General features: G+C 39.5%; 1 protein-coding gene across 1 annotated transcript in view; it reads right to left on the bottom strand.

The window, feature by feature from the left end:
• Positions 1-1,251: 1,251 nt before the first annotated feature.
• LOC113571687 (cation channel sperm-associated protein subunit epsilon-like) overlaps positions 1,252-13,736 on the bottom strand; it is a 22,623-nt gene continuing 10,138 nt past the window's right edge. The window contains exons 6-19 of the mRNA XM_035524283.1: positions 13,567-13,644; positions 12,491-12,594; positions 11,859-12,357; positions 10,712-11,174; positions 9,959-10,278; positions 9,435-9,554; positions 9,068-9,108; positions 8,897-8,975; positions 8,450-8,502; positions 8,298-8,351; positions 8,168-8,201; positions 7,419-7,499; positions 1,936-2,093; positions 1,252-1,432 (exon numbers count right to left, since the gene is read on the bottom strand). Coding sequence (XP_035380176.1) covers positions 1,375-1,432; positions 1,936-2,093; positions 7,419-7,499; positions 8,168-8,201; positions 8,298-8,351; positions 8,450-8,502; positions 8,897-8,975; positions 9,068-9,108; positions 9,435-9,554; positions 9,959-10,278; positions 10,712-11,174; positions 11,859-12,357; positions 12,491-12,594; positions 13,567-13,644 — 2,142 coding nt within the window. The 3' untranslated portion in view covers positions 1,252-1,374. The remainder of the gene's footprint in view (positions 1,433-1,935; positions 2,094-7,418; positions 7,500-8,167; positions 8,202-8,297; positions 8,352-8,449; positions 8,503-8,896; positions 8,976-9,067; positions 9,109-9,434; positions 9,555-9,958; positions 10,279-10,711; positions 11,175-11,858; positions 12,358-12,490; positions 12,595-13,566; positions 13,645-13,736) is intronic.

Genomic DNA, 13,736 nt, shown 5'->3' with positions numbered 1-13,736 from the left:
TCTGACTTAACATAAGATTTGGATTAATGATGATAATGAGTAAAAGCTAAAACAAATGCAGTAGGGGCTGGTATGTATATTCAGTGTTTCCCACATATCTGAAGTATACTTGTGGCTGGCGGAAACAGCCAGCATTATATGCTGCCACAAAAGTGGTCTACAAGCCACCTTTAACAAAATATTTAGATTTATTGAATATTCATGTTAAATAAACATGCTTGTTCAAGCCCCACCACTGCCAAAATGCCACTATTGGGCCAGTGAGCAAAGCCATTAATCTTCAATTGCTCGAACTGTACTTAGTTGCTTTGGATAAAAGTGTCTGCCAAATGCTATAAATATAAGAAAAAGAAAAGAAAGAAAACACTTCAGTGTGTACAAAGATGGCACTGTTTGTCAGAGCACTATTCTTTCTAGGTTTGTCAAAGAGCTCACTAATGTCAGCTGACTGGAACAGAGAACAAGCTTGAATCAAGTTTGGTCTATGCATTTTGTTTCACTGTTGACTACAATTATAATTTCACATCAAATTAACTGATACATTTAATTATCTTATGCATTTATTTATTGCTATTTCATGCTAAATGCCAACATTGGCTAACTGTGATGCTGTGCATCTCATGCCGTGTTCTATTACAATATTTTTGAATACTCATATCTGCTAAGTAAATGCCTGAAATTAGTAGTCTAACCATAGCTAATGTTAGTTTGTATTTTTTCTAACTGCCACAACCCGAACAGAAAACGTTTAATTTAGCTAGGACTTGCATGTTGAAAAATGGACGTTTTGTGTACTAAGTACTTTTGAGTCTTGTAGCTAGCTACCAGCACAATCCAAAGCTACTACTAAACTCAGAAAAGAATTATACAATAAGTGGAAAAGCAGTTGCTTTTCACGGTCTGTGCTTGTAAAATGTCCACCATGTCCGCATCTTTTAACAAAATACCACAGAATGGCTTTCTCTCTGTACACTGCTGAGCATTTACAATTGTCAGTAGACTCTTCTTATGATAGCAGAGAAAAGGGAGACTGTCCACTAATTAATTGATCTCTCAAACAACAACAACAACAAATAAAGGATAGAATGCGACGCCAAATATACCTGGGCAGCCCTGCCCAAGTAAAGTTGTGTGGGAAACGCTGATATTTGTCTCATGATAACTGACACACAGGTTTGAATTCAGTGTTACCATGTGAGGAACAGAAGCAGTAAACACAGCCCACATTCACATGCAGGTCTTTGCTAACCAGCCATAATGCAGTGTGTAATTTATAGCTAAACTTCTTTTCACATAACCCAATTAGCCTATGAATTATTAGTGTTTCCTCTGTATTGTCAGTAATAAAGGAGGGTTCAGTTTGAATTTAATTACTTACCATATTTTCTCGCCATATGTCTGAACAGCAAACACAGCCTGCAGGTCACAGAAGCTGTGCGGAAAGGAGAAAATATGTTTGTTTTTTTTTGTTTTTTTCTGTGGTGCTGCGTGCAACCCAGACTCAACCAAATGCATGTCTGCAATCATCTCCCAGGAGGCTAATCATTCTCATTCCCAATCTCCCTAGATCTTCTTTCTCTGCACACTGCTGCATTTCCCCCTTCCCTACACAGGCATTTTTGATGTGCCGTATGCTGACGGAAATAAAACGCCAGACTGCACAGTGCTATGATTGAAATCTATTACAAGATGATGTGAACTATAAGAAACTAGATTTTTTTAATGCACTCTTCCTGATGTAACAACTGTACAGTAACAGACCAGACTGTGCAGGAATACTGACAAAATCACCATAAATGTAAAATTGCTGTCTTTCAATACTTATGTATATAATAAAGAAAAACTGATTTACTTGGATTGTCTGATCTGAATTTTCTGACATATATAATTTGTTACAAAATGCACTTTAAAAAAAATAAATAAATTTTTTTATACCTGTAATTGGGATCTAGTATCTTGACATTAAAGACATAGGTTGTGTTCTCTACTGATGGAAATGTTAGATAATTCATGGAGCTCCTGTTCATGACTTCATAAGGCTGGTTAAGGTTTCCCAGTTTTCCAGAACCAAGCACAAAACAGCTCCTGTAATTCTGAAAGAGACTATGATTAATTTTATAATGACTAAGAAATTATAAAAAGGAAATGTAAATATGGTATAACACATAATACACATAAATACACATTCATTGGTCACTTCATTAAGAACACCTGTGCAACTGCTCATTTATTTGTGTAGTATCAGCCAATAATGTGGCAGCAGTGCAATACATAAAATCCCGTATAATTGAAGTCAAGAACTTCAATTATTGTTCACATCAAAATCAGATGTACTATTGAGCACTATGTACAATTATTTAACTAATATATATATATATATATATATATATATATATATATATATATATATATATATAAACAACCGGTTCAGATGTCACCAAGGTCAGCATCGAATGTTGAGGAACCATGAGAGTTCCATAGTACGGATCATATATGTACTAGGTTAGATAACATGGAGGTCCTAGAATGCTACTACCATAGTCCAGTGCAACACTACGGAAACTACCTCTGTCCCACTGCCTGCTTCACACAGCCAAAAGGTTCACAGATGCCACAAAAAAACACACCAGAGCTCCAGACCTCACACCACAGCCTACAAAGAGGGTACCTCATCCACCACTGTGCCCTACCCCATAAAGGGCACTGCCTCTGCTGCACCCTGGCTCCATGAGGTCATCACCTCTGCTGTGCCCTGCTCCCAAATCAGCTCAGCTGCACCCTACTTCCTGGTGGGCGCTGCTTCTACTGCACCCTGCTCCTAAGACATTGATGTCACAGCGCCTCCTGAACTTTGTGACCTGCCAACCACTACCATGACCCTGGACCCACTGGCTAATCAGCCAGCCACCTTAAATCCCACTCAGTCTGTTCTCCGACCTGTTCCCCAGTTCCCTGCCCGGCCAACCATCCAGTTCCCTGCCCAGCCAACCATCCAGGCCACTGCTAGGCTGACTGTCCAGTTTGGCCAGCCCATCTGTGTTTTCCTCAGTTCCCTGTCAGGCCCCTGGTGTGTCCGTCTCGTCTTCCGTCCCTGCCTTGGCTTTTATCCTATTCATTTATTCTCCCTGTACTTGTCACAGTCACCATCAGAGTTCCTTTGGCAACCTTTGTGTCAGTCCTTTGTCCTCCTCCTCTTCCAGTATCCTACTTCTTCTGTCATCCAGTTTCCTGACCAGTCACTGGTCAAGCCAGCTGTCATTCAGTGCCCAGTCAAGTCAGTCATCCCAGCTCCTCTTTTGTTCCCTGTTCCTGTCTTCTGTACATTTCCCTGCTTCTTCTGTCTACTTTCGCATGTGTTGTTCGGTTTTCTGCTCTGGCCCCAGCTTGGCCTAAAGTTTCATCCTTTGCTTCCTTTTGTTCCCCTGTCAGGACATGCTCCTGCCCCAAACTTGGCTCCTGAGTCTGTACTCATGTTGGCTTCTGCTCCTGTTCTCATTTGGGCTCCTACTTCAGCTCCTGCTTTGTCTTGGCTTGTGTTTCTTTTCCTGTTTTGATGAGTTTTTTTGTACCTGTTGTTTTTGGTCTCTGTCCGTCTCATTGTGCTTTGGGTGCCATAAATGTGTTGTGTGTGTGTGTGTGTGTGTGTGTGGGGGGGGTTCTGTCATATTTCCTCTCTGGTGTTATGGTTCCAATGGCAATAAAGCACTTTGTTTAATTTTGTTTCAGTTTCTGTTTCCTCAGTTGTCAGTTGTATCCACGCCTGTTACTGAATCTAGCTCTCATTAACCTGTGTCCCAGTTCTGTTTTTCCAGTTGATAATATTGAAGTTTGTATCTGTTTGATCTGCCAACTTGTACTGCCTCATTAAGATTCATTGTATTTCTCTCTATCTCATTGTTTTGTTTTTTTGTTCCTTTGTAATTGCTTTCTTTCTCTCCCCGTTAAATAAACGTGCATTTGAATCCTACTTTTCGCCTAGCTTCCAATCTGTTATACCATGCATTATCCCAAGGATGAGCTGAAGAGAGAGGTCCTTGGAAAGATGGCACCATGGTCATCATGGAAGCAGTGCAGGGTCCACAGCAGAAAGCGGAATGTACCACTGACAGATAGCGGAGACCAATAGCTGGAAACAAGGACTGTAAAGCACAGGACAATCCAGCACCTAGTATCAGGACACAAAATGCCACAACTAAGTGGTACAGAGGGTGTTGCAAAATAAGGCCAAGATCCTTTAGGACATTTACATTTATGGCATTTAGCAGATACTCTTATTCAGTGCAACAAAAAAGTGTGTACGAAATATCTTCATCTAATACAAATAGGTTAGAGTCCAAAATACCCTTAACCAAAATACTGCCAGAAACAAGTGCTAGATTGCAAGATACAATACAATGTAATGCAATTCTTTAAAATACAAGACAATTTAAGTGCAATTATTGCAAAAACAAGACACTTCGAATGTAAATATAAAATCTTCCTCTAACTGTATGATCAGGGTATGTTTAAGTTCTTTTCAAAGAGATGAGTCTTCAGTTGGTGTGTCAAGATCCTAGGAATGAGCCTAGGAATGACATCAGTCTTGGCCCAGAAGAACACAAATAGAAATGGCCACCCACTGGAAGGGACAGGAATTTTTACATGCAGATGTACTGTGAGGTAGGGAGAGCAGAGGCAGGATGCATATGCAGAGATGGGTTATGTTTACTTAAAGAAGATTGGTCTTGGTTGTTACAGCAGTCTAGAGTAACAAAAACAGAATACATGTTGAAATGGAAATTTAGGAAACTAAATCAGGGCAAAAACAAGAGAAGCAAAACAAGGAATGAAACAATGATGATTCAACGACAACAGCAATAACAATAACAGACAACAAGAACCAGAGACATAAATACACAGGAAAATTAACCAGAAACAAGACACAGCTGGAACTAATACAAGGACACTAAACAGAAACACGAAACATCTGACACAAGGTGGGGGCACAGTATGGGAAATGAGGGTGAAATCCACATGGCCAAATCCTGTTCCAATTTTGTCTTCTGTTCCAGGCCCAGCTAGGGCATGCAGAGCAACCTCCCTAAGGAGTCCACAGTGGTCCACCACTGGCCAGCTGGGCTAGGGCAACAGAAGGCACAGAGAATAGGACTTGCAAAAGGCTGAAAAAACACTATAGGGTTGTAACTTCCTCAGTCCTGTGTCCTAGGATAAAATTTGCCACAGGAGGCTTCCTCACCGTACTTGCCTGGGGTGGCCATCAATGAGGGCAACATGAAAGGGTCATCAGCCAAGATGGGGTCTTCAAGAAAAACAAGTTCACTCATTGCATCCTTGCTGGGTCAGTCATTCTGTGATGTAGGGTGAGCAGAGGTAGGATGCATATGTGGAGATGGGCTATGTTTACTGAACCGGTCTTGATTGTTGTAGCAGTACAGAGTAACAAAACCAACGAGAACATGGACTGTAATAATAATAATAATAATAATAATAATAATACAGCGACAACAACAATAACAATGACTGACAACATGAACCAGGAAGGAAGATATAAATACACAGGAAAATTAACCAGAAACAAAACACAGCTGAAGCTAATGCAAGAACACTAAACAGAAACACGAAACACCTGTCACAAGGCAGGGATGGATACACATGATGAGAAATGAGGTTGGAGAGAGAAATTGAATCTAAACAAAACCACATGGTGAAATTGCCAAGAAACTAAAGAAAACAATTGAAGAATGGTGCTGTAGGAACCGCAACACCAAAGGGGTAAACTGTTGACAGGTAGCAAAAATGGCAATGTAGTACACAAGGTTTTCATACATTCAGGACATATCAGAAATGTGCAAGCAAATCGCTTCTGAAGATTATGTTCAAGACAGAATATTTTAAATCATAGCGTTCATCCTATGGAGTTCTAAAGTTCAGAGAGTGTAGGTTAGTTCCTTTTCCTGAACTTTCCTAACTTTATTGCTGCTATAGAAACAACTGGCAATACAAATGTGTCATTAATGCATTGTCTATTATCATTAACATGCCTTGCCACTGGAAACAACAACAACAAAAAATCTTTAATTGCAATGGTATGCAGGTGTTCACCTAAACAATCAGCAAATCTGGTTTTTCCAATATACAGCTGATTACACCTCTTGCAAGAGATACAATAAACAACTCCTGCATGAGGAGGAATGGGTGATACCAACTGATTCTATTATGATAATAATTTAAGTGCAGATTTAAGGGCAGTGGTAGCTCAGTGGTTAAGGCCCTTAACTGGTAATTGGTTGCTGTTTCAAGCCCCACCACTGCTGAGTTGCCACTATTGGGCCACTGAGCAAGACCCTTAATGCTCAAGTTATATTCAGTAATAATTGCAAGTTGCTTTAGATAAAAGCATCAGCTAAATGCTGTAAGTTTAAGTGATTGCTGTCTACAGTACCACCCAATAAGCATGTCTTTAATGTTTTTGTCTCATCTTTAGGGAATTAGTCGAGGCTTTTTAAAAAGGGACGTGTTCTATGTATCATCCTGGAGTATTTTGAAATGCTTAAGTTAATATTAGCCAATGATATATTTGTATAAGTGAGCATCAAAATAATGCTTCTCGTCTTAACAGTAGATTGTTTAGAAGTAAATGCATCCATTGTCTGAACTGCTAAAATAGGAGCAACGACATATTTTATGACTTCCTTAGGAAATACAGTTATGAAAAAAATCACGTTTCTATACTGTTAAGCTTTAATAGCTATGAAGGATGTATAAATACGTAATGGAGTTTTTGCAGACATTGTGAATGTGAAGCATATTGTATTGATATAAGATTATATCTTATATAAGAATCAGTAGGAGTCTGTAGGTTTATAATAGATTGTCGTGTTTAGAATTTTCAGAATTAAATGAAACATCCAAAAGTTATAATCATGCCAGGATGTGCTGTTCTCCATGTATATTTCTGACAGCCTTAATAGAGTGTATGTGAGCAACCTTGAGTGCTCTTCTCAGGTCTTGCATCAAGAACATGTTTTAAATCTTTCAAAACATCTTCAGTAGGGACAACTATAATGTGAAAGTCTGAAAAGTCTATTACTTATGCAGGTAAGGACAGAATAATAGGTTGAAAAAAGTCACAGAGAAGCTGGGATAGAAATACTGTTGGGCAGGAACAAGATACAATAGGATGCCTAGGATTGCTTTCCACAGTGTAACAGCAGTGTATTGTAAAAAAGGTGTAAAGTTGGTAAAAATGTCAGTGTCATACACAGGTTTTTAATGAAACAGGACGTTAAAAAAATTCTACTTCAGCTATGCATGCAAAGTGATTAATATGTGGCTTAATAACGCATGCAAAGCAAATGAAAGAGATTGCACTCTTTGTAATCTAAATAACTGGCAGTCACACCATACATACTACACACCTCAGGACCCCAGGCCTTTTCCAGCGGACTTCCTCCAGCAAGCATCTTCTTCCATGTCTGAGCTTCACAAAGGCAGGCAACCTGCAGAGTTATAGAATCAGCCATCTGATCTGCATTTCACACTGAAAGATGCCATATACACACCACATACCTAACAGGACAGACACATCACCTGGTGCATGGTTGCATTGAAAGAATAGTCCTTTCGACCAAACTTGTCCCAGACTATAAAATTGGCATCCACATTTTGTACAAATTTGTCTCCGTCATACCTCGAGACGAAAGAGAGCATTGCTGCATGTCACAAGCTGCCTAACACAAATTCACCTGATGAATTAAACCTGTTCAAAAGTTGATGGACAGCTACGTTAACATTTATGTAGTATGTTCTTGTTTCTAGTTACCTCTTTGTTGTACTTACAAGTGAAGTTCTGGTTTAAAGTTAGTTTTGTAATGCATTTTTAGCACACAGCCAAATTTCTCCCAGTCATACTCAACATACTGCAATGAATGTGTAGAAACCTATCAGCTGACAACACTTAAGGCCTATGGACATCATTCACTGATTTGAAAGAAATTTTTGACTTTGACGTTGTATCTAATCTGTATTTGTTCTTCTGTAATGTAGGAAAATTGTTATTTATCTATCATGCTTACAGTATATACAATGATTAACTTAGCTATCTATATTTCACCACATGAAATACATATATTGGCAGGTTATGGGTATGGGTATGAGAAATACCCACCAAGTCCTCCTGTTGTGGATTTCTCAGCACTGCCCTGAAATGATTGAAGAAAAAATTGGAGTCAGTGAAAACATAAACTGGAGAAATTGTGGACCATGACAGAAACCTCTTACAGAATGTTGTTTATTACCCAGAAATAGTGTAGCTTTTAAAAATATTCATTTCACATGGCACTTCCCATGGCCTGAAAAACAGCACATAAATAATGTTACAAATATTTAATAATGTTTCATCTATTGTAGGAAAATAGTGGAAAATAAATGTAGAGGCTTACACTCTTACTTTGCAACTCGAATGTGTCTATTTGGTGGGCAGCCAACATGAAAATGTGAAATCTACACAACAGATAATTTTAAATCTAACAAGTTGCACTATATACAGTACAGAACAATGACCTGTAGCCCTGGTCTTTAACAATATCAAATCCCAAATCTGGTCCTAGATTCTATATTTGTTGGCTGTCTGTATTTGTTGGCTGTTTAATTTATGCCACAGAACACAGGTAAACAAATCATAACTCTTGAGGCAAACTAAAGACTTGCAACACTTCCTTTACCTAATTACATTAACTGTTTATTTAAATACCAGTGATGACAAAATCTGGGACCTGAAATTGCATTCAAGGTCCAGAGTTAAACACCCTTAGTATAGAGCATACATCAAGTAATGCATTGTTATTAGCATACTGTTCATAATGAAAATAAAAAGTGCTGCTAAAAATCTGCTTACTTGTTTTTTTGGCATTTCACAAGTGTTACCCAATTGGTCCGGCAGTAGCTCAAAAGATACAATGCCACTTGTTTGCACCCTGTTTGTAAAAGAAGGATGCTTTACTAGGACTAGTAAACCCCCTGCTACGGTCACAGATGTTCTTCTGAGACTTTGATTGATGTGACTTACATTAGGTCTGAATAATTAGGCACATTTCTGTAATCTGCCTCCTGGAAAATACGGAAAGTCTGAAAAAAGCATAAAGACTTTGTTTCCATTGTAAAAATCATAAAATAGTTCAGAAAAAAACAAAACCCATACATATAGATATACATAAAAGGACCTTAGAATTGGTTTCTATGACCAACTGACTACTGATTGTAATATCAGAAAAAAATAAAAAATAAAAATAAAAAATAAAAAGTAATTGCTTTTTTCTAATTTAAATTTTAAAATTGAATTGTAAGTACTGTTGGGCAAGTCTTGACGTTTGGTCCATATTATTAATTCTGAATATTAATCACTCTGAAATATACTGGTTGAAGGTTACCATTACCTTGTTTTTCTTATCCACACCATATACACTCTCAAAGTAAGTCCTCTCTTTAATCATTAGCAGCTGCTTTCTGTTGCTCAGTAACTGCACGTTTACACCTTTGTTCTCTGGGTAGACGACCTGGTGGCAAAAAGTAGAAAACCTAGACCACTTTAACTTTCATCACCTGTTAAAACTTGCACTTGGCATACAGAAAATGCAACTAATATGCACTGTTCATATTAAATACATTAAAAGCATCAAAATTGTGCACTCAACTATACTGTGATTGAAATCATAACCTGTGTCATGACCCAATTGTGATATTTCTCAGAATTTTTAAAATTGTTGATTTTTAAAACTATTTTATTAAAATTGTGCATTTTTGTCAAAAATTATACTGCATTGATATTGTTTGTGCTATACAAACACAGCCTTTCTTCCACCTGTAATGAAATGCAAACTAGCAATAGGTGAAAAAAAGCAGTGACATCTCCAAAGACTTTGTTTCTCCCATGCATGGCTCCCTATTGTGGTCAGCTCACATCAGCCCACAGCTCTAAGCAGTTGCCTTTGTCGATATAGTAGGTAAGTTTGCTCATGCTGTGGGTGAACGTAATGAAGGGGCAGCTATCGGGGTCTCCCCGCGTGGTGCTCCTGGACTCAGAGCGCACAGGGTAGCTCTGTGCTTGCACTCTGCCCTCTTCCAAGCTTATCATGATGAACTGCTCCTCCGGGTTCAGGTACAGCGCTGCAGGGACACCCGGCTCTGTCCAGGGGTGCATCCGAACCAGCCTCTCCATACCCACTTTGCAGAAGAAGAGCATGTTGTTCTCCATCTTTACCAGCATGTTCAGGGATGAGTCTGCAAAAGAGCAGGGAAACCAATGGAGATGGGACATCATGACATGCATTTGCTGTCTTAATACTGACGTCAGTCAGACTTTATCTACAATAAACAAATGCATAATACAAGTTTATAGAAGCTGCTGAGAACCATTTATAAGAAAATGAAAGTCAACAGCATTTTACAATGATCTCAGACCTATTCCATTTTTGTGTTAACTTTAGTTTGGGACCAAGTACACTGCAATCAAACAGTCTAATCAAGTAACCTCAAGGCAACATTATCTTGCTGTACCTTTATTCTTACCTTCCACTGCAAAAAACTGTATTAATCATTCTATGTTACATTGTCACTGCCATTATGAAGCCCTCTCAGAGACCCTGTTCAGGCAGAACAAATAAAGCTACAACATCCTTTTTAGATGCCATGTAATATGTCAGCTTTTACTCACCCATAACAACCTGGTGGATATGGCTTCCATTGGTTGCCTGACTTAGATTAGTTTCGTTGATAGGATGCAAATAACCCCATCTAGTGTCATTGTGAAAACTGAAGAGTATGACCTCTCTGTTCCACATCAGGAGGCTGGACAGGGCTGAGCTGATGAACATCATCTGAAAGGGTCCCTTCGGGATATCTTCCTGCCTGTATGCTGTCAGGAAGGGGCTGGTTCCCCACACACCCTCTATTTCACAGTAGGTGAGAAGGAGGGGCTGCACATACTCTGTGAATGTGACCAGTGCAGCTAGGGTGGTGGGGTAGGACCCGAATGATGCAGTCAGGATTGTGGCATTGGGCCACAATGGCATCAGGGTGTTTTTAAAATAGCTGTTGCTATTTTCCAAGTTCAGGCTTTTCCCTCCGATGAAAAGATTGTGGCTAGTCCATGTGATGACCGTGGCCAGCTCAAAATTCTACAAACAGGAAAGGGATATTTCAGCACACAGAACTTCAGAGGGAAAAGAATACTACAAGTGGGATCCAAAACTTGGGACTTCACTACCAAGAACCAAGAAGAATTTGGCATAGAGAGAATTTCAACACTCAGGAGAGCAATTCAAGCTGCTTCACTAGACTGCTTTGAGCCCTGGCATTGTTACAAACAGCTGGAAAATATTTTTCTTTAATATGAAATATGGCTAATGCTTGACACCACCTTATTATTTGAAACCATACTTTGCAGACTTTTATATCACATATTCGTTTAAAACATAAGTTTAAAAGTTCATTTTAATATATTTTGATATTTTTGGTAAATTTGATGTTGACTGAAAACACCTTAGTTTTAGAAGTTAAAAAATTGTGTGCAAAATGATGTTTTGGATTCAGTGGAGGATTTTTCAAATAGCTAAAAACTGTCTCAGTTTGGTAGAAAACAACAAAACAATAATCCAAAATATATATTTTTTCATTGACCTGATCCAAATGTCAACAGAGCTATTTGTAAAAAAACCCCCACAAAAAACCCCACAAAAAAAACAGGCCAAACCCCTTTTTAAAAAATCCAAAGTTATAAAATTGGTGTTTTTTCAAAGTAAGTACTTCAGTATTTGCAAAAATCTCCTCCAAGATCCACACCAGAGTGGGACTGTCCTCACCTGCGCAGGGTAGTGATCCACGCAGTGCTCTCTAAACTTGAGGCCTCTGACTCCTTCAGAGAACAGCTTCACTTCATGCTTCCTCAGGACTCTGTCCTCATTGGCCCTCCAGAGCAGGGTGTTTCCAATGCGGAAAATAATGCCATTTTCCAGCAAAGCAGCATCATCAACTCTGAAATAGCCTTGGGGAGGCACATGCAGATCGCCTGGCTCCACCATCACCTCCTGGTGGGTGCCGAAAGAGTCCTCAGTCATGAAAATGCCTTGGTCAGTCAGAAGCAGAGCTCTATGGGGAGCACACGTGCCCCAAACCACAGAGAGCTGGCTTCCTGCAGCCAGACGCACTGGCACTTCTTGTGCTCTGTATGGTTTTGCCGGCTCTGCCCAGTAAAATGTGTGCTGGCTGGAAGCAACAAACTGCTGCCATAAAGACACTGGCTGTCCAACTACAAAAAAACTGTTGTACTTGTGGTTATCAGGAACCAGAGCTTCCCAGTACCTGTAAGGTGCCATAAATTTAAAAATGTCAACATTCCCTCATCCCACAAGTGGCACTGCTGTCTTCTGGCTGTTACTGAAAATCATTCGAAGCTGTGAGAAAATTAACCAAAAAGACAGACTATATTACTTACCATCCACTGGTAAAATAAATCTGAAATGTTTCTGAGCTTAAAGACAGCACAATCTCTGGGAACTGTCCCTTGTTGAAAAACTGCTTAGTAATATACTGGGATAGCTGAAAAAAATTTGACAAAACATAAAGATAAAAAGCTTATTATGAAAGCAAAGTTTATAAACATGGAACAGCTTGTTTATGTAAAGGGCTCAAACCAAGGAGAGATAGGTGATGGGTTGGGTGAGCACTGTGCTGGGTGAGCTACCAAGCTTTAATGACAGTGAGACTGTGCAAAACAGGTAAAACAAGGGAAGTAAAAAAAAAACTGGGGAGAGTTGAACCCCAGCCACTTTGTTGCGAGGAAAACGAGCTCCCGCTAGACTGCAGCAGCCATAAAACAGCCTGCGCGTATGGAGGACAACAAAACAGGAAGAAAAACTAAACATCACGCTGAGCATGGAAAAAGGGAAAACAAACGACGTCACAGGAAAAATGGCAGCCCCGATGCACTGGGGAAAACCAAACTAAAACTTCCCAAACAAAAGCAGAAAGCAGGGAGGAACTTTAGTGGCTAAGGGGAGCTTCAGGAGAGAGACAAGAGAAAACTAGAGAAGGGAGGGGACCTGTCAAAACATAGGCACCCTCACAGAGCGGAAGAGAGGTGTAGCACAAGGGCTCACAGACATCAATACCCAGAGTTACCGGCTAGGAGCTTGGCTCCAAACTTTAGCCAAGACCCAGCACTGAGTGACTGGGTCACTTGGCTTATATAGACCTAGCCCAGCTGTTGGGCATCAAGCCTGACTGCTAGTGTGCCTGACTCGAAGCCTCCCCCTAGTGGCCGGAGGGGGCCTCGGCCTGGTGCCAACCCTTACAATTTATCGAGGTAATTAGTTAATAAAGTATTTATAATATGTTGATTTAATATTATAAGCATGCACTGCAATTCCTTGTGGTTGTCTATGAGCATTTAGGATTAAAGTAATAAACTATTTAATATATGTTCAACTACTTAATATGTACAGTGTCTTCTCCTTTGCCCTTGTAAAGCTCCCTTGATAACAAATATGTGCCAAAAAAAGAGGACCCTACTGCTGAAGGCACAACTGCTGTATTGTTGATTTCAGCTGGGTCTGCTTCCTCAGGATTAATGATCCACAGTCTAACAATCTAACAGAGACACAAAAAACTAAAATGGAGCATGCAGTCTGAGGATGCCACATACATATATGGTATATTATCACATACAGATGTTTAAAATT

This window comes from Electrophorus electricus, chromosome 3 (genome assembly GCF_013358815.1).
Source record: "Electrophorus electricus isolate fEleEle1 chromosome 3, fEleEle1.pri, whole genome shotgun sequence".
NCBI lineage: Eukaryota > Metazoa > Chordata > Actinopteri > Gymnotiformes > Gymnotidae > Electrophorus > Electrophorus electricus.
Note: the sequence above shows the minus strand (reverse complement) of the source record. Positions and strands in the feature narration are given on the sequence as shown.